Here is a 27,162-nt window from a genome sequence, read left to right on the forward strand (position 1 = left end):
CCATCAGTGCTGGCCCTGTTGGTACCCTGTCTTCTTATGTTGATTTCTCCAGCTCTACAGAGTTCCTTCTGGGGTGCTGCAGACCTCGTGCAATGGAAAGTTCTCCCTGGTGCTCATGCTTAGTGCTCATCCTTTAATTGTGGTAACAAGCCTGAGGAGTCAGGCTTAGCTGACTTACTGGGAAGGTGTGATGCTGGTTGGTTTAACTTGTTTTGCAGTTAATGTCAGTGCTGTAAAGTAGCAAAATATTCCATTTCTGAGCTATGAATAGCACACTTTTAATTATTTATGCATCCATATGTACCCAAACATTGTTACAGATGTTTCTGAGGCCATAGCAGACAATCAGCTGTACATTTTAATTATTTGAAGCTGTGACTACAATGTCTTTAAATCTCAGCTCCAACTGAAGGTTTCCAGATCTCTCAGTGATTGGTTTTGCCCAGTTATTTGACCTTTTTCAAGTTTTTTTTTTCTTTTTTTGATTATGAGTAAAAAAATCACAGCAAAAGCAATCTCAAGTCTTTAAAGAACGTGAAGGTTTTTTCCCTAAAATACAGAGACCTAAAATGGGGACAGGATCCTGGAGTCCTTCACTGCAGTGCCAGCCTGCAGAGCCCTGCCCCTGGGGACGGGGTTTGGCAATGGAGAGGGCAGTGCCTGGTCACACAGCTCTCCCTGTGTCCTGTGCAGACAGGCACTGACCCTGCTGGGGCAGCAAGGGCAGCTCTGGAGCACAGGCACAGTCCTGGGGCATCCTTATCCTCAGTTAATCCAAGCAAACAGTGCTGCACCCTGACAATCTGTGTGTGTCTCTGGGTGCCACTTTCTGCCAGGGGAGGTGGTGAGGGAGAGGAGCTCTCTGGCACACACAAGGACTCCTAAAGAGCTTTGAGCTGAGGATATGGAATTAATGAGCCTGTATTCTTAGTAACATATTTTTACGTTACGGGGTAATCGGAACAGCCTAAAAATATTTGATAATGAGTCATGAACACATTTGAAATCTCTTAATGTACAGTGGTGGATTTTCTAGTTGAAATGAATGCTTCTTAAGCCATTAGCTCCAAGTAAATGGAGATTTCATTCTCTTACATAACTGCTGAGCATGTGCTGTTTTACAGATACTACCCCATGGGCCATCCAGTTTCCATCCACCTTTACTTCCTTGCTGACCGTTTCCAAGGCTTCCTGATCAGGCACCATGCAACCAACCTGGCTGTCAGTAAACTGGAAACTTTGGAAACCTGGGTGATGCCTAAGAAAGTTTTCAAGATTGCAAGCCCACCAAGTGATTTTGGGAGGCTGCAGTTCACAGAGGTGAGTGTTCATAGCCAGCCATGCACTCCTCTAGCATCAGGAGAGTGAAAGTAAATCAGCAGCCTTTGGAAAATGTATTTCCATGGAAATTTGAGGTGAGAATGGCTTTCTAGCATAGTGTACCTTCTCATCATGGGAGACACCATTGGCAGTTCAGTCTGTGGTCAACACGCATTTCTTACATTAAGCTGAGTGTTCTCACTCCCTTCTGTTTTAAAAACAAATGGAAGCCTTTTGTTGTTGTCAAAGGGGCTCAGTAATTTAAAAGTAACTTAAAAGTTTTGCAACCATGTTTGTTGTGAGTGCTGTGAAAGGCTCCTGAGGAAATTTCCATTTTTCTGCAATTCTAGATGTAAATGGTGACATGTTTAACTGTGTCTCTCAAGTGTACACTGGAAAAACCTCTCAAAATTAGTGGTAGTCAGGTACTGATACCACATGTGAGCAGAATATTGATGTTGTAGCACAAAAGAGAAAATTATCACAGCAGTGGCTGAGATTTCCCACAAACCCTGTTATTCTTCTAGAAATTTGTCTCAGTGCCTGTCATAGAGTATAAAAAAGCTACCTAAAGTTTATCAGGAAAGTTGACCACTAATAGGACCTGACATCTGTGTTCTGTTTTAAAGATACCATTGTCTGAGCAGTTAATTTCATGATTTTTCTTGTTAAGCCGCAAATTTCAATTAAGGCATAAAATTGATTGAAGAAATGTGTTGCAGTCATTATGCCTAAGTCCATAAATTACCATCTTCTTGGGCAATTAAGAAATGCCTAGGTGGGATTCAGTGTTTTGGTGTGCATGGCAAATCCATGACACTAATGTGCCATTAAAGAGATGGATGGAAAGTGTGTTTCATTTATCAATGTGTCGGGTGGTAGCCTGCCATTTCATGCAGTGATAAATGTTCATACAAGCTCCAATTCTTGTGATTTGTAGGAGTATTTCTTCTGCTTATTTAGTACTTTTGAAGAATTTAATCACTACTGAGCTTTTTTGAGCACAAGGAAACATTTTCTTCTGTTTGAAACTCAACAAAAAGAGTTTTGGTGACTGCTTACTTGTTTTCATTTTATTTTCCTCACCTAACTTCTTTAATTGTCATCTCCTTTCATAGATGATTCATATTTTAAAAGACCAGGAGGTACAGAGTAAATAATTTAATTTTTTAGGGTTTTTTTTTTATTTTCTGCCTTTCCTTGGCCTGCAGGGATCTCTGCCTCTGAGCCAAATAATTCTCAGTTACCCTGCTATAAATCCTGCATTAACTTCTTCAGCTTCAGTGTGACTGGAAAGCTCTGATCTGCTACTGCTTATTAAAATGCCACTGCTTTATCAAGGTCCAGCATGTGGAAAACAAACTTAGCAGTTTAGCTAGGGATGGAAGCATCAGTGTTCACAGAAAATAAAATTAAGATTTATGCTTATTGGGACATAGAACTTCTTGTTCTTCAGCAACTTTCACCCCATGATCTGGCAGGAATTTTAAACTGAATGGGGCTATTTTAGCTGGGAACTTTCTCCTCTGTCCCAGCTCGCAGCACTGGGGCCAGCAGGAAGAGCACACAAATATTCTGCACTGAGTGTGCTCCCCAGTGTATTTGTGACCCTGGTGCACAACTGAGATTGCAGCAGAGCTGGTGGGATCTCTCCAGCCCCTGCCTCCTGCCCACTTCGTTCCCAGGGAGCTGATTTCACCCCACAGCCTGGACAGACAAGTGGGAAGGCCTCAGCCAGCTGGGCTGCCCCACACCTGGGGGAGTTCATGGCAGCATTTCCATGGCACATGGCTCCTGCAGGCTGAGTCAGAGAAAATAACCCACAGGAAATCCAAGAGATGATTTCCAAGCATGGAACTCCCACACCTCCTGAAACTGGCTCGTGCACAATGCACTCACTATGTGTCCTGCCAGCCTGGTTCAGGCAGCTTCTCTGTGCAGGGCAGGGGATTGATTTGCTGCACTGAACTAAAAGTCTCAGCTCACCCTCTATCAGTTAAATGCTGTTTCTGGTCTTGTTAAGAGTTGTGATTCATCACAGAGAATAAAATAAACTAGGTGGCAGGCAATTAGTGTGCATTGTGTGAACCTAATGGTCCTGTTTGTGGTGAGCAATGAGACACAAACCCATAATCAGGGTATAATTTATCTTGAGAAAATTTTATCTGGGTTTGAACAGAGATAGAAACAGAAATTTTGAGCCAATGAGAGATTTCCAGCTTTCCAAGCATACCCTGTGCACAGTGCTTGCTCTTGAGGCCCAAAATAAAGGTGATTAAAATAATGATGTGGAAAATGTCAGTTTCTGTGCTACATCTCTTCATAATTTATCAGATATTCATTACCGCTTGATTCCATCCATACTCGGTGCATTCTATTTGAAAGTGAATGCCTACTCACAATGTTTTACAGAGCTGTGAAACTTATTATAGGGCTGTAGTATCTCTTGCCCTGTAAAACTGGACATCTCAGTGCTGGGAACTCAGCTGTGTAAAGTTCAAGGGGTTATAAACCTCTAACCAATGCTTTAAGTAAAATTCCCTATAAAATATTGTGCTTCTTAAAGCAGCTGGTACTGCAAGCTGTGCAGCATGGGAAAGTCTGTCCCCAGCTGGGAATGAGACATGAAGGGCAGATGCCATGAGCAGAGTGTAGAGCTCCCTGCCTTTCCCTCCCGAGGTGCCTGTGGAGCCTTGCTGTGATCCCACACAGGGATCTGGGGTGCCTGTCCTTCCCTCCCCTCTTGCCCAGCCCTTTGGCTGCAACTTTTGGGTTGCTTTAGGGAGCCCAGTGCCACGCCTGCATGAAGCTTAACAACAAGACCACAACTGTGTTACAATTTTTCCCCCAAAAGCAGCCTTGGCTCTTCCACAGAGCAGTCTGATAAACCTCTGTGTGTGTGAGCACATCTCATCTTTTGTGCAGCCTGGCATGGAGCAGTGTCACCTGCAGGTTGGAGCAAGGGGACTGGAACTTTCTGATTTATTTTCTCATGGATGAGAAACTAGAGAGGAAATAGTTGGATGTCAGGAGTGAATGTTTAATTTTTGAGGATGAAGTAATCTTTCTGCAATGACTTCTTCAGTAAGAAATATTGAATGTGGTGGAAAGAGCTTCCTTACAGATTTCTTTGCCCAGGAGGATGTAGGTTTGTTTCACATGTTGTGACTTTATTCTTTCTAGGTCCCTTGAGCACTGGTAGGTGTGATATGGCTGCACCTCAGTGAAGGTTGGCAGAGTAGATAATAAGGCCTGGTCAGGAAATTCTCTTTCTCAGCTTATTTCCATACATATTCAGTCAGTCTTGTCAGGAGAGCACACACTGACAGCTCCTCGAGGCATTCAGTGCTTGGGTCTGATATCTGGGCTATGCTGTCTGGTTTGATTAGCTGGTGTGCTGGGTGAAATACCTCTGAAATACCTCTGAAATACCACAAATGCTGTGTTGATTGCAGAGTAGTGGAAGACTCATTTTGTCTCATACTCTGCAGTGTCATAGCCTGGTAGGAGGAATTTGTGTGATGACAGATGGAGTTAGGATGGTAGGGTTTTATTTTACTGACCTTGTAGCATTTTGCTTGCAGTCCTCCTGTAATTTGTCTGCCAACCACAGGGATTTATTTAGAAGAGACTGGAGACTGGACAGTTTCCAGTACAGGTAATAGGCATCAGGTAATCATTATGTTTTGGGGATTTGGGGGGATCTAGGCATTATATTGGAATCACTTATTCTCATGAAGTGAAATGAAATCTAGAAGAAAAATCTCTGAAGCAAATCAGCTACAATTATCTCTTATGCTTTCAGGAACGCAGGTTCTGACCATGCCCTTGTAAGGTGAAGCTTAGGGATAAGGACAGCCCTGTGTTGGGAAAATCTGCAATATCCACATATATTTTGAAAGTGGGGATCCTGCCTGTGTGTGCATGGGTCTCCAGAGATCACCCACAGAGACTTTCCATACAGGGAAGAAATCAACTCTTTGGTCATCTGCACTGTTTGGAGAGTAGAGCAAAAGAAGACCAGAAGGACTTTGAGGGGTTTCATACCAGAACTGCCTCCAAAAGCAGAAGTGCAGCCCTCAGTCCTGTGGACACAGGAGAATGGATGGAAATGTTCCATGGAGCTCAGCCTCATAAACATCTGCTGGCTTTAGTGCTGGGATACTGAAGTCTTCCCATTGGCCTAAGAAAGGCAGTGGCTCCATTTCCATGCTGGCTGGGCAGAGGAGCTGGTGTCAGTAGTACACAAGTGTTAGTGGCAACTGCTTGGAAGTTTGTGTCATCTCCCAGGTTATGGGTGAATCATTGAAATTCATACAAAGAGCGCTGGAACATGAAAGCTGCTAGGAAAAAGAAAGGTCAATTAAGTATTTACACTAGATTGTGAATCAACTTCTTTACTGTTTTTTTACTGTTTACTGTTAGTGAATAAATGAAAACTAATGTCACTATTATGACAATAACAGTTTACAAGAAATAAATTCCCACGTGGGGCAGGGAGGGAGTACAAGGAGACAGCATCTCATGGGTGGATTGTAGTAAAGGATATGATGTGACTTGTCCTGAAGTCAGCAGCTGAAGTGTCTCCCCTGTTCTTAGCAGCAGCTGGGCAGGTCTCTGCTGCAGGGTTCCTCTCTCCATCTCTCAAGTGTGTAATACATTTTCATGACCCAGGAGAGGATGGGTCACTTTTTTTTTATCTGTGCACTGGCTTGGTCCCTTGTTGACTGCTTCTGTGGTGGGAAGAGAGAGCTCCCATCACCTGCTGTGTCACTCTAAGATAAAGAAAACCTTTTTATCAATCAGAAATGGAACAAGAAAACAAGCCTTCTTTCTTGCCTCACAATTTGTGTATGCATTATGATCTTAGGTCCTGTTGCTTTTAAATGTATGTATAATTCATGTGATTAGAGAAATATGATTTGTGTCTCTTGAGAGCCCTTATTTGCCATAAAGGTCTCAGGTGCTTACAGAGATGATGCTACCAGCCCTGTGTTCTTTCATTTCAGATTGGCACTGAGTGGGATGCCAAGGAAAGGCTTTTCAGGAATTTTGGAGGACTCCTTGGGCCAACAGATGAGCCAGTGGGGATGCAGAAGTGGGGGAAAGGCCCCAATGTCACCGTGACTGTCATTTGGGTGGATCCCATCAATGTAATTGCAGCAACATATGATATTCTTATTGAATCCAGTGCTGAGTTTACTCACTACAAACCACCTCTGAATTTGCCCCTGCGACCTGGTGTCTGGACAATAAAAATTCTGCACCACTGGGTACAGGTAGCTGAAACCAAATTCCTCGTTACTCCTCTCACCTTCTCAAATCAGCAGCCTATCAAACAAGGTAAGTTTTATTATTTGCTACAAGAATAATATAGATATTTTGTCTGTATTCACTGTAAATGCTGCTGTTACAAATGAAGTTGCAGTGTATTGGAAAAGGATTAAAGAAAAGGATTTTATAGATACTAAGTCAGAAGAAAATTTTGCACTAAGAGAAGTGGAAGTATCTCTATCCAGTCAGTAAAACACAGCCACTTTGAACAAAAGACTATTTGTATCTTTAAATTATGCACAGTTTGGAATCCAGAGAACTTCACACTTTCAGTAATCTAACAGCTATCATAAAAGCCATCATTTAGAAATGGAAAGAAAATTTGACCTTTCTGTGCTGCTTTTCATTCATATTTCCTCTTAGAGACTTACATGTGTTTAAACTGGTTTTTTGACAAAGTCTGTGTGTTTAACAATAAAAGCATTAATTTACAAAATGCTGGATTAGACAAAATTACCTTAGGCCAGAGCTCACCTGACATATTGTCAGGTCCAGGCATTCACTTCTGCCTGATACCTGCCAAAACCTGCTCAGCACTTGCCAAGCACCTGTGTTACAGAAATATCTACAAATACAGTCAGGACCAGACCCACAGTGACAGTTTTTAGAAAGAAACTTTTTTCTTGCCACAGCAGCCCTGAGCCATCCAAATCCAGAGGCCATGCTGGGGCTGCCAGGCTCTGCAGGCTCCCATGCTTGCATGGCACAGGCACCATCCAAATGCTTTGGGTCTGCAGCCAGTGCCCAAGACACTGTGCTGGGAGAAGAGGGAACATTTTACACCCACACCTGGATTTTTATTCAGTAAGATCAAAACAAGTTTGTTGCTCTGAATATCTTTACCATTTTTCTTAAAGTGCTCAAGTGCTTCCATCTGCCCAGTATTAATATTCATAACTTTAGACATCTTAAATTTCCTAGATACATGAATGATCCTATTAAGTTTTCAGAAGTTCTTCCTCCTGACAAGGCAGCAAATAAACTGAGTCAGGCATTTACCTCCCAGCATAAAGTGCTGCTTCTGTAATGCAAACACCAGCAGACAACTGCTGAGAGCTAATGCAGCCCTTATCTCACTCAACAGGAGCTTGATTCCACACATTTCCAGCACAAGAGTGAACTCAATGATTTCTGCTGCTAACATTTGGTGGCATCATTTCTTAAGCAGAAACGAAACCACCTCCAACCCACTGCTGTTAATAGCTAATAGGCAGTGATAAATTGTGAACAGACACCATGTGAAGAAGGGATACATTTTCAAAGTTTGAGGCAGCCTGCTTCTGAATGCAGCTGCTACCAACTTGTCTGCTGGAAATTAATGAATTCCATGTTCTTTGGTAATTGAACATTTAAGGCATAAATTGGATGGGAAAGGTGGCATGTAGCCAGCAACCTTGCTGCTTTTCCCTACAATGTGAGAGCCCCATGGACAGGTAAACACGTGTCAGACTTCAAAACAAGCCCACACTTTATGGTGTAAAGGCAAAACTCCCTTTGATTCAAACTCTGAATCAGGAATAATTCCACTGAAATTGTGTAGCTACCCTGTATTGCCCATTGATACACTGGGCTCACATTTTTTGTTAAGAAGCCTGTTTATTCTTCTGGTAACTAGAATCTACTACAGGAATGAAATATAAAGCTTGGCAACAATATTGTCTAGGAAGAAAGTCTCAGGAGTGATTTGCTACTGATGATGTGATGTGTAATCTGTAGATGACTGAGGCATGGAGGTAGAGAAGAAAGTTAATTACAGGGGCAGGCAGTGACACTGCACTGTTGTTAGAATTGCATTTACAATGCAAATTCATGCTTTGTTTTTTTTTTAAAGGCTTTCTGTCTCAGTGACACTATTGTGCTCTGTGCAGGCAATCATGACTTACCTTTGATTTCCAGATTTTTGTCAGTTTGTCATCACTTTATTCTTTAAAAACATTTTTCTCTGCAAAATAAAGGCATAATGAGAGTTTGACAGAAGAATTAGAACTTCTAAAAGAACTATTTCTCTTACCGTAAACAATTCAAAAACTGCCAAAAATCTTCTAAAATGAAGGAATAGTATTGTTTTCCTGTCTTAGCATTGAAAATAAAAACTAAAATACATCAGACTTAGCCCAGAGTTGTCAGTACAAGATGGGGATATGTTTTATTAGGGATTTCTTTAAAATTTTCCTTTTTCCAACCATCCTCCCTCACCACCACCACCAACCCCCACCCTGCCCTCCCCTGCCCTGATAAAATAACAACCCTTGTCAGAAAGATTGCCCTGGACTGACACATTTTGCATGTCATTTCCTCAAAAATGGTTTTGCCTCTCTTTCTTCTCCCCTCCAGATATAGAAAGTGGAGTCCACAAAGTTACTAACAAAAATCTCTCCATGATCTTGTGTGCAATTTGCTTTTGCCATTCTAAAAAGCATTTGCACAAAAACATCTTGTATCCTGAGAACATGGGCATGACAACAATCCCTGTATTTCCTAAATCATTGCTTATCTACACATCACTTCAGCCCAGAGCACAACAAGGAAAAGTTGTTTTGGTTTCCCAGCATCATGAAGGGAGCCACTGGCTCTTCTTTTGAATAATCAAAGTAAAACACGTTCATTCCTGTATCATGACTCTCAGAATTCATAATTGCATTCAAAACAAAAAAATAATCATGGGACAGCTGCCAGCAAAGATGTTCTGTTTAGCAGTTTATAAAAACAGCATATGCCACTCGTTTATTCGGGTTTTTTATTTCCAGTTATTTATTAATTTTAGCCTAAATTCTTTGCATGCAAGTAAAGCCATAAAGGGAAATCAAGAGTGAGTATTTTCTTTGATGCTGTGTCCAGATGTGAGTAGCTGATAGAATGTAAATTGTTTTAAAAACACAGATTCATTGACCTCTTCAAAACCTGAATCTATGAGAGATCAGATCTTACATGGAATTACTGAGGATACTGTTTGGGATATTTTCACTGTAAATATGGCTCCCTAAGGTATTTCAGTGGAGAGTCTATAATCTAATGTTACTTATTCCTTCCTAGTCCTTCTCGTCCTCCAGCCATCCAAATCTGTGTCTATGTTCTCTGCTTTGAGTTATGTCACTGATCAGCTCTGCCTTCAGCAGATACTCTGGCTCAGGAGTGCCTGCAAGTATTTGCTTGGTTGGAGAAAGCAAAAAAGAAAAGGAAATTAGGTGCATTTGTGATAAATCATTTGGAGAAATCAGGTTCACCTTCTCCACCAGAGTCTCCTTCCCTCTACCTCCTGCACAGACATTCCAGTTTATTCTTCTAAACAACAGTTTTGAGGTTCTCACCATATGGTTGAGTGTGTCAAAGCCAAGAACTCCACGCTTGTTGTAAAGACACAGGAGGGCTGCCAAGGACCAGCAGGATGCTCTAGGAATAATTGAGCCAAGACAAAGAGGGAATGGGATGTGGAGAAGACAAAACAGGGAGCAGAACCATGTAAGATCACTGGCAGATCACACAGGAATGGGGGACTTCTGCTGGCAGCTTTAGGAATTTGAGTGCTTGGAGACTCAAGGCCAAATGTCCAGCTCTCCTGTGAAGGGGCTGCACAGGCAGAAGCAAACAACAGGTGTCATTGAGAGCACTTAGCCAGCAGCTCACTGACTGTAATCCAAGCTACCCAGCAGACTTCAAACCATAAGAAAACAGCAAATTCAGCAGAGGCTGTCTCTGCATCTCCATCATCCCACTTTCCCCCCTTCCCTGCTCTTTAAGGGCCAAGTGTGATTGACTCTCAGGGTCACAGTGATGGGAAAGGGAAAAGCCAAAGCAATTTCATTTTTAAATTTGAGTTTATATTCACAGCAAAGTTTCCCCAGCACTCTCCCAGCTGGAGTGCCAATAATGAGTTGTCATCCATTTAATGGATGGTACCTGTTCCATTAAAGCCTAAGAGGTTATTGTGAGCCAGTAGCAGGTTCACTTCTGGGACAGAAAAAGCCCCAAAGCCTCAAGATGATAATAAACCCTGGATTGTAAATAAATGAATACATTAAAAGCCCTTCCTCCTTCAAGCAAGGAAAGAAGTGAGAAAGAGCAACTTCCTTTTTTGCTTTGCTTTCCCAGCTTGATGGCATGTCCTGGACATGGGGCTGCTGATCTTTGCTGCTCCCATGGAGCCTGAAATATCAGTGCCTGGTCCCTATGCCCCTTTTAAAGGGCTGACAGCATTAGCAGACATGGGTGATGCACTCAGGCACCTCAGCGGCCTTTTGACCTAATCCATATTTATAGATCATCTCAATTAGCAGATACTGGGAAACCTTTGTTTTGCCCTTGGTTGTTTGCAGGGGCTCAATCAATTCTAATTGCATCTATACAGATTATAAAGTGGGTGGCAACTTGTGTCAGAACTGCTGTGATTTCTTTAAATTAACCAGAGGTAACATGACATGTTCTTGATAAACGCAGTAATAGCAGCAGGCAGGCGCACGACTGCAGAAGAGCAGACATGCCCTGGAATCATCATTCTGAGAAAAACCCTGAAGACAGGGATTTGCTTTGAAATTTAGTTCAGATCCAGCTGACAAGGAGTCGATTAGCTCCACAATGAGCAAATGCAGCACTGTCTTGTTTGCTGCAAGAGAAAACAAACAAAATGTCAATAAAAAATTACCTCTTTGCCAGAGGGTTTTAACACAATTCAAGTAAAGAAATAAAGCTGTATGTTCGTGTTGCTTTAAAAAACCCACAGGTCTAGTGCCTTAATGTGTACCAAGATAACCACATTTTTCATTCCTTAGCCTGCTGTCTGTCTAAACTAATTTGCTTTTTCTGCAAAATGATGAACAAACCCACACAAAAATGCTGAAATCCCAGCCTGTATGGCTGGCTATAGGCTGCATGTTTAATGCAGAAAAGTTAGACCAAGAAGAGTCAATTGAGGCATGTGTCCTCACATATGGGTGAAGAGCAAATAAAAATAGGGGTCAAAAATAACCAAGTTTTTCAAATTTATATTTTCAAGTCAGAGGAATATATTTTGCATTGATACACATCCTCCTGAAATCAAAGGGCAGGCACAAAATGTCTGGCTTAATGTCTGCAATTCAGCTAATTTTGTGTTGTTTGTGCTAGCCATACAGATTTAAATGTCTAAATATTTAGAGGCAAGCCTTACATTCTTCATTATTATTTTTCCATAAGTTCTTCCTCGTGACACTTGACTGAAGTGTCAGTGCTTCAAGAGCACACCCAGTAGCTCCAGCCTCCTTTTTTTACAGCATATCAGGGTTTGGGAGTCTCACTGTCTCTCTTCTCTACCAGCTCAGTAAATCATGGAATCATGATTCTCTGTAATTTTTCCTTTAATGCAAAGAGGAACAGCCCATGTGCCATTGCTCAGACGAGCAGCATCCTCCCTGCTCTCTGCTGTGAACTGTTTGACAAAGCCTTGGAGGCTCCAGGAGAGGGCTCTGGGTCTGTCCCCAGCTTTTCCTGCTGATGAGTACATGTGACTCTGCACTCAGGGTGCTGTTGCCCAGCTTTTCCTTTCTAGGGTGTGCTGACACCTCACTTGGGGTGCTGCTCTGCTGGGGGCAGGCAGTCCCCACCTGCGCCAGGTCAGGGTTCTCTGTGTCTTCACTGGAGCAGCGCCTTTCACTGTGGGCAGCGGTAGCCTTCACACAACCTCTGCTGCTCTGCCCAGCACTGAGTCCTGCAGTTCCTGCAGGTTTCATCCTTTCCAATCCTGATAATCCACCAAGTCCTGAGGCCTGGGACACGTACAAGGCTGAGCCAGAGAAAACAGCAAGTTCCATTTCATGCTGTTCCTTATCTGAATAAAGATCTCTCTTGTTCCATGCATCAAACACATGTGCAACAGGCATTGATTCAACAAGCTTGCTGAATTGCCTGTTTCAATCAGATGATCCTGCTCATAATGCCAACTTTTATTTATTTGGGAATTTTTACTCAGAATGTTCCTATTTAACTAAAATGTTGACAAACAGTCTTCCATATTTAATTGCTTCCAAAGGAGGAAATTTAATCATGTGTACTTGTTCTATTTCTTTAACTGCAGTGCTCTGGCAGAGCACATTCCTGACACATGTGCACAGATTGAACTCATTTTGACTACAGGTTATTGTATCTACCATTTAAAATACAAAGAGGGGCTTAGATAAATGCAGGAACAGTTAAATTATGTATAATGGTGATGGGCATGTGCTGAACCACTTTAATTGGGGATTTGAAGTAACGGACTTGCACAGTATTTGACATTAAAGACTTTGCAAATGTAACAGCAAAGCTCCAATTATACCCTTTTTCCCTCTAAATAAATACAAGGATTTATTTCCAGCACCTGAGATGCTGTCCGCTGCATGGAAGAAAGGACTCAGTGTCAGGCTGCAGTGCAAGCAGCAAGGACATGTGGAAGGAATTGTAGCTGTGAATATGTAATTCCTGGCCTCTGACGCTCACCGAGCGCGGTGGCTTTCCTCGCCTGGAGCAGCCTGAATGGGCCCATTTTCTGTTCTAGACAGTGTGTCTGTTGGCAGAGCTAAACATATCCTCTGTGCTGCCAGAGTGAGGATGCTGGGGAAGGCAGCTGAGAGTGGAAAGAAATGGTTGGAAATTTGCTCCCAACAGGCACTCGGTGAACATTTTTCAAGGGTCTCATCCTGATTTTATAAGCAGCTGCTTGGTGTACTCAGACTCTCAGGAGTCAGCCAACCTTTGGCAGAGGCAGCCTGACCCACAGTGTCCAGTTTAGGTCTCTGAAAGGATTCTCACAGCCTGACAGTGATTTTTACTGCAATATTGCAAATTTGGGGTATTGTACTATCTTTACTGAGATAGGTAAAGAAAGCAACCACAATGGAAAATGTCATTAGGGAATGGTTGTGATCTACTGGTCAGCACAGGAGCTTGAAAATATAACTCTCACAGGAGACTACTTTCCCAGTGAGGCTGGAGCACTTCCAGGAATCATGTTGGGACTACATGTGTTTCATTATGGTCTGGTCTGTCCAAGACCATGGTGTTGTCCTTTTAGTGCCACAAATGGCACCACCTGGGTTTTGTAGGCAGATAGAGCTAACAAATGTTGTGGCTTTTCCACAGCAGAGCAAGGTTAATCTGTTTAGGAAAAAAAAAACCACAACAAAACAGGCTCAGATCTTGGCTCTTTCTCCTAGACAAATCAATAATAGCACTTGGATGTCTGACAGGGGTTGGCAGACTTCTTGCACCAGGTGTCCTTGAACTGTTTCATCATTTCGAGGTGCAGCCAGTCCTGGATGTCCTGCAGCTCCGGGGTTGGTTGTACATGTTGATAATAAGGGTGGCTCCATTTTCAGGGTCAGAGGCTGCACTTGCAGAATGAGAATCACAGTGAGCAGAACCAATAGTACTGAGCACGAGGAGTGCCAGAGCTGAGCACAACCCCTGGGGTGTAATGTTTGGGAAATGGCCTACAGCTCACCCCTAAACCTTGCTCTTTTTGTTTACCATAGATCCTCAGCGGTGGCTTTTTCAATGCACTAACTGTGGGCTTTGCTTCTTTCCAGAGGAAGCCATCAAGCTGCACAGCGGGCCTCCAAAGAACGCGTACATGGAGCAGAGCTTCCAGGGGCTGAACCCGGTGCTGAACCTCCCGGTGAGCGCCGCCCGCGCTGACCAGGCCCAGCGCAACGCGGGGCTCGTGGGCGCCCGCCTGGACGCCTGGGTGGACTCGCTGGTCAGCGGCGTCTGGTCGGCCGTGGACGTGTGCAGCGTGGGGCCCTCGGCCTGCCCCGTGCTGCAGGGCTGTGCCCAGACCTCCTGGAGCTCCCTCAGCCCCGACCCCAAGTCCGAGCTGGGCCCCGTCAAACCCGACGGCCGCCTGAGGTAGCGTCCGCTGCGCTCCGCCCCAACGTAGGTTTTTAAAAGGGAATTGAACCTTGCTTCTCTGTGAATCTCACACCAGGTCTCAGAAACCTAAGGGGAAGTGACATTTTTGTTGTTACTTGTTGTAATAGAATTCATTTTAAGAAAACAAAACCAAAACAAACAAAAAAAAAGTTCTGAAGTTCTGACAAGGCCTTTGGCACTGCCCTCTCCATCAGCTCTGTTGGGAGCGTGGCCTCATCCCACAGCCTGTGCTGTCCCATTCCATGTGCCACTGCACCCACCAGCCCGTGGGCTTGGAAACAGCAGCACCAAGCCATGGGGAGAGCAGTGAAGGAGCAGCTGCTAAAGGGTTTTTTTTTAAATAAATTTGTCCGTGCCTCTGCTGTTTCATAGGCTTTCATTATTTTGCTATAATGAATAAATCACATCAAAATTCCCTTCTACTTACACTTTCTGGGGAGGTTGGTTCCTGCAGGCTGAAGCCTGTATGGCCACATGACCTCAGAGAATGTGAAGTAATTATGGTACAGCCTCACTTGGGTTTTTAATAACACAAAGTAATTCTGGACATAGCTGATGTCTGTTATCCTAGTTAGAGAGAACGAGCAAAAGCAGAAACTTTCAGATTCCTTTCAGAGATTTTTTCAGACAAATTTAATGATAAACTCTAAATGAAACCAGTGTTTTGCTATAGTAGTCTTTTATGTCTCATGCAGTCGGGTTCAGGGTACGTGTACTGAGTATTTATTAAAGAACAAAGAAGTTTTTTGCATTTCAGCCCTTTCAAATCTGCAGGCATTTTTGGAAGCAACCAGTACCTGAGTATTTTCACAGGCTGCCAGCAGAGCAGGTGTGTGTGTATAGGCTGGGGTGGGTTGTGATGTGTCTGCTCCCACCCTTTGCTCATGAGCTGAGCTGAGTTTCTTCTCAGGCAGTGGAGTTGTAAACCAGTAAAACAGTAAAATTGGGACCTAAATCAGCAACAACAGGTTTCTTCCCTAATTTGAGTAGTGGCTAGTAAGTCTTAACACTAATTCCCTTCCTTGGTCTCAGATCTCCATCTCTTCCTAAAGAAGGATCCTTCCAGGCTTTGCCAGGGCACCTGGAAGGCTGTGCAAGATGTGGGTCACTGCCCAAAGCCAGGGGAAGGAGAACAATGCCATGTTTCTCCATGCTTTTACTTTATTCTGTCAACAATCTACCCTTGCCTGTCTTCAGAATTCCTAGCAGGGTGCATCCTGTTTTAAATAGTCATGTTTTTGCATCATTTCAACCTGCGTTTTCTACAGGAGGGAAAAATTAATTTACATTCCAATAACTTTTTAAAATACAGGTTTTATATACAAATTCATCTCCAACTAATGTGTTTTACGTTAGCAAAAACATGCACTTTGTTGCTGTTGCTATGTTAATCTCTAGTTAGCAACAGAACCAAAAAAGACCATCAAAAGCCTTTGGGTTAATTAGGAAAGAAGTCCTGTTGCTGTAATAAAGGAAGGTATCTGTTCACCCTTCTGTGTGCATGGATAACTTTCTGCTGAGAGTGAAGTGTCCACATCAGGAGGGAAACAGACCCTTACATCATTCCATAATCATGCCTCACAGGAAGGTTGAATTCCCTTTTAAACAACACTTGCAGTAGGACTGTAACACACAGATCCCCGTGGCTTGAGGTATCTCTGTCGTATTGGTTTAAAGCTACTTCAGTTTGCTTTGGACTTGAAATTGTGGTGTCAGCTGTGCTGGCATTAAGGCAGAGCATTGAAATGTTTATCTGGCACAAAAATGGATGCATAGAAGGAACAATTTAGGTATTTATTATTTATGTTTTAGTCAATGACTAATTAGTAGGTGCTGCTTTTGCAGCTTGAAGATTATGTTATTTTACTAACTGAAGCTGCCTTTATTAAGAAAAGGCCTTCCTCCCCTCACACCTCCCTTTCTTTTTTTGTCTTGATTTTATCAGTCACAAGCAGTAGCTTTAGGAAAGTTTGTAGCAATGAGAGCTGATTGGAATATTCCAGTCAAGATAATGTTCCAGCTTTTCAACCAGCTCTAGAGGCAAGCGTGTGTAAAACCAGGGTTGCCAACAGGTTTATGTAATAGAATCACAGTGTTATTACTTATTCAGTAGGGGTTTTTAACAGTGCTTGTTTTTAATGTAACATTCCTTTGTGAAGTTCATATTTTCTGGGGACCTCCAATCCTCACTGTGAAATCCAGGGCTTTATTCACACTGATGCAATGGTGACTGAACGGTCCAAGCCCTGCAGATTAAATGAAGAAGGTCACATTTAAGGCACACAATAAAATCCATTAACAAGCCCAGGCAGTGCTTGTTCTCAGTAAGACTCCTGAGGTAGCCACAAAATCTTCAGTCTGTCTTGCACATAAGCACATGTGTAGGGGTGCACCCACGCACATGCATGCAGATAACTTCGTTTTTAAATCTGATGTTTTTATTCTTAAGCAGGAATGTTTTTAAGTGCTTTTTTTGTAAGTTTTCATTAACTAGACCAAGCAGAAGGTGACAACAATCACATCTTCTGCAGTTAGGAAAAAAGCTGCCACTTTTATCATTTGAAAAATAAGGTGCAAATTATTTTGTTTTAGTACAAAAAAGGGAAAGAAAACAGATGGTTGCTGATATATCCATTTGCATTATATGCTAGGTTTAAAATATCTCAAAGAAAATTTATATGAGATTATTTTCTGAAAGGCAAGAAGCATTTAAACAGTGAAGTTTTGTAGCAAGCTGACAATCCCAGTGCTGTTGATAAAATATAGATTAGGATGTGGAGCTGAAGGGGTTGATCTTGCAGTCCTTTCTCAGGCAAAATTTCCAGAGTGCTAGTGCTAAATGAGGATTTCAGAGTCAAATCCAGCATAAATAAAGGATATGACAGTATTCTAGGGGTAAATGCTGTCCGTTTGAAGTCATCAAAAGATAAGCTGCCATGTTTGGAACATCTGGGGGCAGTGTCAAGTTTTGGACCTTAACAGCCACCTCTGCTATAACTGTTCTCATGCAGACATGGATCCAAAAGATATACATGAGACTCAGTGTCTGAGTTCCAAAGCCCAGTAGTTGTGAATAAAAAACATATAAAGCCAGACTCTGCATCAGGGATCAGAGCTGGCTCCGAGGTGATGCTGTTAAGCCCAACTTAGTCCTGCTTAGTGGCTGCTCTGGTTTGAAATGGCAGCACTGGGAGCCTGGGAAGAACATTGTCAGTGGTCAGGAGAGAATAACTTCACAGATCTTACATTTGGTGAAAAGGAGAATTCAGAGCAGGGAGCCATAGCTGGTACAAAACACGAGAGTTATGCATCTTCACCTGAATGTGCAGGTGTTCTTTTCCAGTCACACTGGCCAGTCCTTGCTGAACAGGATCCAGCTGGAAGCCTGCTTTGATCAAAATTCCTTTCAGTGGGGAGGGGTTTCTATTTCCATATGCACACATTTATCCTCTGTGTGTAATGCTTTCCTTGTTTAAATTCCCTGCCCATTCTGCATGACAGCCATGTAACACTCCTGTGATCAATCTGTATTACACAGAAAGGGAATGTGGCAAAATGCAGAACATCTACATATGTGATTTAATGAGTTATGTCCAAAGTCAGTCTCAGCATTATGAAAACCTGTTTATATGGTAATGTTAAACCCCAAGGCTAAAGGAAATAGCTCAAATGACAGTTTATTTTCACATTTGTCCAATTCCTTCTTTGATGACATTTGGACATTGAGTAGTAATATTTGCATTTTCATTTTCTGATATTCAAGGGGGTTTTTTTTTAGAAATGAAATTATGTCTTCATTTTTTGTGCTCTCAGCAAGCAGAGAATTTTAACAATTCCTTCATGATAGCAAGTGTTATACAAGAAAGTCCCTCTGTATCTCTGTTGTTAAGCCTTCATTATTGCTAAGCCTAGAGATACAGGAATGTGCATTCGTGTGTTACAAATTGACTTTCCTGGCTACTGGCTTCAGTGCACAATGCCTGTACAGTTGTTTAATGGTGTATTAACAGTGATCCTGCAGCACCTTCAAAAGTACCACCTAATGTGCATTCGCTTTCCCTCCATCTCCTGCAGCACTAATTGCCTTCCTAATGAGGCCTCCATCACTCTTAGCCATGGTTGTAGTGAGCACAGTAGTGAAGTCAGTGAATCAGAACAGGGATCGTGTAAACCTGACCTAAGGGAGAGAGAAAGGGTAGAGAAGATGCTGAAACTTCGCAAAAGTTTGACACAATTGCTTTGCAACAAACCTTTAAACAAACTGGGCTCCTTCCGCACAGCAAGGCCAAAAACCATTGATGCCCTGAGATCTCAGCTTTGATAAACAAGATAGACAAGGTCCAGAAGTTTATTGTGGCCCAGCAATGAGGACCAGCTTCCTGTTGATTTCTCTAGTTCTCTTTCATCAGAGCATCAGAGAATTGCCATCTTGCCACTGGCTAACACCCTCTTTGTAATCTTCCCAGCTCATGAAACCTTGGCCAACTCCAGCACTTTCCACAGAGCAGGAAGTTTTATACTTGACTGAGCTAAATCCCTTAGGCTCTTCAGAAACCCAGCTGCAGATGAGGAAAGTTGGCTTTTCAGAGCAGCCTTCAGTCAGTTCAATACTTGCACACAGGAAGGAGTTGGTGGAAGCCAGCAGTTACCTTGTCCTGATTTTCAGGCCTGAGAATCTGATATATGTAAAAGAAGACTTGGTTATTTGATATTTCAATAAGAGAATAAGACAGACCTGGTGGGACATGGTTGGCAGCCTTTCTCACTGGCCTTTGCTTCAGTCCAGTTGTGAAAAGATAATGATCCATATGTGTCTTTATTTCTACCATTCAAGATCTCCAGTGTAGTCTTAAGGATTAGTAGGACTTAAGCCCATATTAAATGACAATTGAAAACAATTTGAAAAAATGAAAAATTCATGTAAAAAAGACTTTCCAAACCAAACCCTCAGGCTTCTGCCAAGGCAGCTCCAGGGTTGATGCTGACAGAGAGGGTAGGGAGTGATGCAGTGTTAGAGAGGACAGAGCACTGCCCTTCTAGAGGCCCAGGAGGAGTTCCTGAGAGCAGGAATACCTGCTGCTGAGCCCTAAGGGCAGCTGCTGCAGCCAGGCACAGAGGAGCCAAAGAAATGTGAATTGGGATTGAGGACAACAAGGAAGAATTTGTAGGACAGCACATTTTCCTGCAGAATCTTCAAAGGCAAGCAAACCCTCTGATTTGTAATTCCCCACGAAGGTGTATTGTAGAAGAGATTGACCTTCAAAACCTTCACCACCATCATCACAGTAAGGGAAAGAATAATAAGGCTGAGAGCATTTAAAATTGAGCTACAAGGCCTTACAGCCTGTGCTGCCCAGGACCAGGGCAGCATTAGGGTGTCTCAGTTTCGTGTGGCGTTGGGAGCAGTTACCCTCATGATGTGACACTGCAGGACCACATTGATTCTGTTCCTTCTTACTAACAGTAGTGTGTTGATCACTCTGCTCTTTGCTTTTGCCTTGGTTACCTTCTTTTGCTCATGGGTGCTACCACAGCTGCTACCTCACTGTGTCTGCAAACACGTTTACCTGAGAACAACAAAAAAGGTACCAGAAATCTCCTTGAACTGAATGTACAATCTATGCAAATTCTCTTTCTACTTTGTTACAACCTAGAAGTATTACTTGTAACCTTGCCAAATAAACAGCAAGATACTGTACAGGTGCCTCTGATACCAGAGTGAGATTCTAGGCGCGGTTCATGGCGCTGCATTTGTATATTGTAATGACTCGGCTTGTCTTTGGTTCTGTTGTAATTAACACCCTTGACTGAGACAATAGCACTCCTGCTAGGGGAGCACCTTCAGTTTGCTGGGAATATTCCAGAGGAGGATGTCTATGGCATTTCATTTTATTTTCCTGCTTAGATCCAAAAAAAGGCACAGACCTGCTGGCCAAAACTAGGGTGTTGTTTCAGCTTTTCTGTGGATGAATCCTATCAGCTTTGGATCGCTCGGTGTCTGTTCCCATTGTGGCATCCAGTGTGTTGCCCCTTAAAGAAAGCCTTACTTCCATCCTTTCTAAATGTGGCCTTAAACTGTGTTAGGAACTTTGGTGTTGTCTGTGTCTTGCTCACTTTCTCTGTTTGTTGCGGAATGAATAAAAGGCACCTTGAGATTTCTATTACAGCTCAGTTGTGTTGCTGTCAGCTTACACTTCACAAATACAATGGAAATTGCTTACAAATGCAGTCTTTAAGGAAAGAAAATGACCTTCCCTTCGGGCAAAAGGAAGTCTCAGATATTCATATAAACCTTAGGAAATTATGAGCTCTGTTTCTTGCAAGTCACTGTAGATAAGGAACTTGGTTTAATTACATACAAAGTACAAACTTAGTAACTTCTAATTTATCTTCAGACTACAACAGGACAGACTGCTCTCAGTTGCACAAGACAAATTGTAGAGTAATTTCACTCATTTTAACATGCTGTAGTAGCATTCCTCTCAGATTTGTACTGGTAGCTGGGAGAAGAAATATCCTCTTAATGGTATGGTCTTAAAATCTGAAGAACGTCACCATATAGGGCCAGATTTTGGGTGTTAGTTGGGAATCTAACAGTACATTTAGAACATGGTTGTTTTGTCATAAATGCATTTGCAAAAATCTGGCATTTGGAGCTCCTTTCAAAGGTTGTCAAAGTCAGCAGAAAGCAATGACTTCTGCTAAGGCTTGTATATGTTGGGTTTCTTTAGTACTTTCCTCCATGAGAACTGTAATGTTTCAGTGAGTAGCACCAATATTCCCGGCAGGCTGCAGTGCTTTTAGGAATCCCACATCCTGTCCTATGTTGGTATTCATATGTGGATACAACCCAAAGGCAACTGAAAAGGGTTTACATATAAAACAAGATTTGTGAAACTAAAACAATTAATTCAATGTAATGAAATTATTTTTCTGACTTTGTCCTTTTGGTTCTGTTTTGATTTGATTGGATTTTTCTATTGCCTAACATAGTCCATAATAAGTTATTCCTATTCTGTCATTTTCAAAGACTGGTGGTAATATAGTTTTAAGAAATAACTATTTTGTTATAGATCATAATATGCATAAAATTGTACAGAAATATTTTGTAATCTATTGAATAAGAAAAAAGAAAACCATGTATATACAGGGAAAAAAAAAGTTTAAAAAAAATTGGAAATTCAAATGGAACACACTGAAAGATGTAGATATTTTGCTATTTATTTAAAGGAGTATTTTATGAGATATTGAAATGTCTTAAATTGACCAGTAATCAAAGTTCAAAGTCAGAATGCTTTTCTTGTAGTAGAATGTGATTTTCAGCAATTATTGCACTACCCGTTTTTGCACCCTTTTGTCTTTCATTTAGCAGAAACAATGTGCCTTAGCTGTATTCCTTGTCAATGGGAGTTTGGTTGTTTGTCCGACAAAGCAAATTTTTTTGCAGAAAAAGAAATGGATGTATGAAATACTGTATTATACCAAAAACACTGCAGTGTATATAATGCTTTCTGTCATACGGTGTTTTCAGATGCAGAGTTTTAAAATAAAAAAAAAGGCTGTCTTTAGGAGCATGTGCATGTGTATTATTTTCAACCCCACCAATTTATGTCGTATTTGAAAGAATTTTGCTGCTTGGTGATTTTTAGGAGGGAAAATGGGCCTGAGCACTTCCAGCCTGTGATCCCAGTGCTGCTGCCTGGTCAGGCATTTCTCAGCCATAGCCACTGTGGGGGAAGCATTGATGAAACCTTTTGGGAATCTGTCACTGCTCACAGGCAGTGCTGCAGCCTCACCTGCTGTGCTGCCCTCAGTGCTGGGGTGGAAGGTGGATGAACTTTGCAGGGCTCCCAGCACTGCCAGCACAGTGGGACCCAGAGAAACATCCAAATCCTTGTTTTCAAACCCAGATGTCTGCTTTTGTGTCAGAGCCTCTCTGCTTTTTCCAGTGATGACAAGGAATGGTAGGCAAAGGATCAACGAGGAGCTCAACTGAAGTGTTTCCTGAAGGCCATTAACCACGAGCAGTGCTGGAACAGTTTCTTCCCTGTGTCCCCAAAGGGTGCATCAGCCAAAGAGAAAGATTCTTGGGCTTACAGATGTCCAGCTGAGTGCAGAAATACAAATTAATGCAAGGGCTGGCTGGCTCCAAGAGCAGCAAAATACATGTCCTTTGCCTTTAGTGCAAGGATGAGCTCAGAAAGACACATTTCTTCCATAGTTCCCTGCTGGGTTATGGACCCAAACCAGCCATTGCCTAATGCTCACCCAGTGTGAGCGCTTACATTTATTTCCATACCCTGGTCTCCACACAGAGCTGCTTCCATAGATATGATGGGGAAAAGTTAAACTCTCCTAAAAGTGGATGATTGGTATCTTTAGCACCATCCCCATGATGTATTGCAGGTTTGTCTCCCTGTGCAGCTTTTTGATGTGGGATTCTTGAGAAAAACTCCTTGATGACCTTCCAGAAGTCTTTGACAGCACAAGGAGCTGCATGACTTTTCATGCACCCCCAAGCCGTGCTGCAGGTTCTCTTGGCAGCCAGAACTGCATTTGATCTTGTGTTTTCTTTTCACCTGCTGTTCAGGAATTCCACTTTTTTGGCACTTAGATGCAATGAGGTCTGCTTAAACAGAGGAGGGAACACAGTGCTAATATTTTAGTCTTGGCACAAAGAAAAGATCTTCTGTGGAGGGGAAAAAGGAAAAAAAATCCTGCTTTCAAATTTGAAGCCTGGTTTTATTTATAGCTGGCATAAGAAGTATGCTGCTTTTGTGCTGACTGATTCCTAATCCAGCTGCTAATAGTCATGGCATATTAAAACAAAAACTCCTCAACCTTTGTTTTAATTATCTCCATGCGTCATTGGCCACTACTTTAAAGGAAAGGTTGAGGGGGGAGTTGGAAATCAGGCTACCAGGTGCTCAAGTGTTTTGTTTGCCTTGTAGGCTCCAGTGAGAATCTGCTCTGTAAGGCACAGGAATCCCAGCTCCCCATGGAGAGGCTGGTCTGAGAGTGTCACACTGGCAGGAAAAGCTGTGCTCTCTGTCTGCTGGAAACACCATCACCACATCCCTGCATCTGCCATGCCTCAGGTCCCTTATTGTAATTATTATTTATAGTCTAGAACACGGTTATTCACACAATGACACAAGACCCAGGGCAGAGCAGTTTGCCAACAGCTGCCCAGTAAACCAAGTGCAACAGGAACGAGGTATTTAATTGCCTTGACAATGAGGATTTTGAAATTTGGCATTTCCTCATCTGCTGCTAAAGAATCTGTAACCTATTTTCTAAAAATCAGAGGCTGTTAGTAATCTGAGGCTTCACAAATGCAAACAGCTGTAAATCTTCACTGTCTATGAATGATTAAAAAAAGGAGGTACTGAGGTTGTACTGAAGTTAAAAGCAGACACTGATGGCAATTTTTCATTCTTCCAGGAAAGATGATTGTGACTATCCTGGCGCCAAATCAGCCTTTGGCTGCTCCCTGCCCTGACTGCAGGGCTCTGAGCTGGGGCACAGCTGAGGCACCAACTGTGAATCCCACCTGGATGGGGAAGGGCTGAACCTGGAGCTGGGGGACTCTGGAGGGACAAGGCTCAGACACTTCATGTCCTGGAGTAAATTGCCAAGCACCAGTTTGTTCTGGCCAGCTCTCAAGCCAAGCAGAGTCATGCCAGGATCCTAAATTCACAGGCAAGGAGTTTCAGGTTAATTTATTAATAGCATTAATATGATCCAAAAGTATCCTGCATTTTGCAGATTCAAGCCTCAAGCTGCACGCTGTTGTGGAAGACACCAGGCTGGACTTTTCAGCTAAAGCATGATGTCAATGCACACATTCACTGTACACCATGGCTGCCTCATCCTGGGGAAGCATTTGGATCCACAGCACTGGTGAATCTGGAAGCAAAGCTTTCTGCTCCAGCAGCATGACAGCAGATGCTGTGGCCCCTGCTGGGTCTCTGTCAGGCTGCTTGAATGGAGTGAAAAGACATTCAAAAAGTGGCAGCATTATGACACGGTTTGGGTGCCCAGATTTGAAGGTTTAAAACAGACATTTGTGCCTAATCAGCCAAAGTGAGTTATAAGATGTAAAGCACTTTTTCCTTCTCGCCCTGAAACATCCATCATGATGCTCTGTGCTGGTTCCAGGCTGCCAGTGGTCTCTTCTCTGAATTAATGCTTCCACCAGAGCAGGCAGTGCAGCTCTGCAGAGCCCTCACCCCTGGCCCAGCTGGGCTGACACAATCCCTGCACGTGTCCACAGGTAGCACCAGGGCTGTAGAGCCTCCCAACCCCTCTGGGCACATGGAAACTTCCTAAAACACTTGTCTGCCCGTGGTGCAGTGTGCCAGGAATGATAGCTCTCATTAATTATGGACCATCCTTAAAATATATTTGATTTCAGTAAGACAGAGGCCATATGAAATGCTTCAATACAAATATAATACTTCAATATGAATATACTCCATATAAAAATACATATTTTACTCAATACTGCTCTGTGTCTATACACATATCAGTACCTCACACCACATGAGCTGGTTTAGACTCTATTTGTATTTCCACTGCCCATAAATTTTCCCAAATCTGGTAGCATGGCTGCAATGGAGCAGCCTCTTCCCAGGGTGTGTAGTAGTGCACAATGGACAGCCTTCAAGTAGGAGCAGTATTTCACTTGTATAAATGAGTTAAAATAATATGCTCTTCTTAGTCTGCTGCTGTAATTGTTTTTTTTCCCTAACTAGGACTTGCATAATAATAAGAGAGATTTAACTAGAAACATAAAGTACATTTTAATGTGATCTCATTTATGAAAGTCTATCACTGGATACACATGGCAAGGAAATGAAAGTATTCTTATAACAGATTAATAGCTAAGATCAAATATTTCACTTTCTAATAGAGTCTGCCTATATGTGCTTTAAATTCTTTGCTAAATTTAAATTTAAAAGGGCTTTTCTGGTGCCATGAAAGCAAGCCACTGCCTGCCACATCATCCCCGATTTTCCATTACTGCTCACTGATGGTTTGCATTCATTAGCAGAGGACGGCTCCAGCCCTGGCCTTCAGAGGAAGAAATTACTTTTTGCCTCCAGTAAAAAAGAAAAAGTGCTGTGAGCTACTTCCCAGCAGACTGGCCACAGCAGGACCAGCCAAGCCGTGGGGAGGCAGGTGTCCCTGGGGAGGGACAGCCCAGGGACCACTGCAGCCCATCACAGAGTGGGGATGCACTGGGACCTGCTCACTGCAGGGACCTTGCACCCCCAGGCAACTGATGCAATGTCCAAATGCATTTCAAAGCATGCATTTCTTTGCAGAATTTCCTGTTTAGGAGCATTTTTTGTCAGATTTAGTCCTTCTCTCCATAGATCCACTAAGTCCCTAACCCCAGTTCCACTGGATCAACACCTCACATTCCCCAAGTCTCTCTTTGGGGAGCCAGCACTCTGCTACTTGCTGACTCTAAGCTGCAACACAGCCCTTTCTTTCACATGGATAGGTAAGTGCTGATTTAATTTGTCCATTCCTTTAATTAGTTAACATCAGTTAAATTGGTATCAATATGATAATGCACTAAGAATTAGCACAAGCTAATTACTATTAAATAAGAACAAGCTAGTTCTTATTTAGAGTGCATGAGCATGAGTGTGAACCAGCATTACAGAGACTGTAATGCTCTGGATCCACTCAGTGACATGACATGATTTGTACCAGCTCACCCTTAATCCAGCCTCAAAAAGCAAACATTCTCTCTCTTTTGTTTTTCCCCCCACACTTGACTGGCCTCAAAGATGTCATAAAACAAGCCAAAAAATATCAACAGGAGACTGACACAGCAGTGACACTCCGGGTTTATTTTTAGCCCAGCTCTCTGCCTGGTGCATCTCAGCTCATGCCCAACGTGCGTCACACAGAACTAAAGGAATTTGAAAGTGGCAGAAATCAACCCAGAATCCCCCCAAGTCTCCCTTTCTCATCTTAATTAAAGGCAGATCTAGAGACTGTCTGTGCTGGGAAAGGGGCATCAGGACACGCTCTCTTCAGCCCACAGAGGAGATTTAGGGTGGGGAGAACCCTTAAACCACCTGTGTTTGCAGCACTGCCTGCCTCATCCTGCTCTCTGGGCACGGAAAATGGGAAGTGATGGTTGGCTGAACAAACTTAACAACGTGTTTACCCTAAAACCAGGGGCAACAGCAGAGCTGAGCCAAATGCTGGTCCCACTGCTGGGAGCTTTGCAGCCTGCCTGCCCTTCCCAAATTACCTCTGTGCTGTCAAGACACTTGGCTTCTCTGCATCCCTGGGCTGATTAATCGAAAAAAGAAAAAAAAAGCAAACAGGGCAAGATGAGAAATAGCAAGGCAGCGATCTGAGTCTGCATCCGCCCTTCAGTGTCAGTGTGTGAGCATCCTGCACGCCTGGGAAATGCATTTCAGGAACTCAGCGTTAATAGGCTTTGGGTTTGGGCTGCAGAGCAGGGCTGGCACTGCCCATGGGAACGGGCAGAGCTCCTTTGCTGGGCTCCAAGTGAGCCCAGGCACTGCCACGTGTGAGGCAGTGACCGCATTTGAAACTGCAAATTAGTCATGGCAAATAAATAACTTCAGAACAAGAGCT

At 42.8% G+C, this 27,162-nt stretch overlaps 1 protein-coding gene across 8 annotated transcripts in view; it reads left to right on the top strand.

Moving 5' to 3' along the window:
* The window catches only part of XYLT1 (xylosyltransferase 1), a 174,979-nt gene extending 152,873 nt beyond the window's left edge, over positions 1–22,106 (top strand). For all 8 annotated transcript variants that reach the window (XM_064725398.1, XM_064725399.1, XM_064725400.1 and 5 more), the window contains 3 exons: positions 1,125–1,320; positions 6,330–6,663; positions 14,190–22,106. In XM_064725398.1, coding sequence (XP_064581468.1) covers positions 1,125–1,320; positions 6,330–6,663; positions 14,190–14,512 — 853 coding nt within the window. In that variant the 3' untranslated portion in view covers positions 14,513–22,106. The remainder of the gene's footprint in view (positions 1–1,124; positions 1,321–6,329; positions 6,664–14,189) is intronic.
* Positions 22,107–27,162: the final 5,056 nt, after the last annotated feature.

Source organism: Zonotrichia leucophrys, chromosome 14 (assembly GCF_028769735.1).
Source record: "Zonotrichia leucophrys gambelii isolate GWCS_2022_RI chromosome 14, RI_Zleu_2.0, whole genome shotgun sequence".
Taxonomy (NCBI): domain Eukaryota; kingdom Metazoa; phylum Chordata; class Aves; order Passeriformes; family Passerellidae; genus Zonotrichia; species Zonotrichia leucophrys.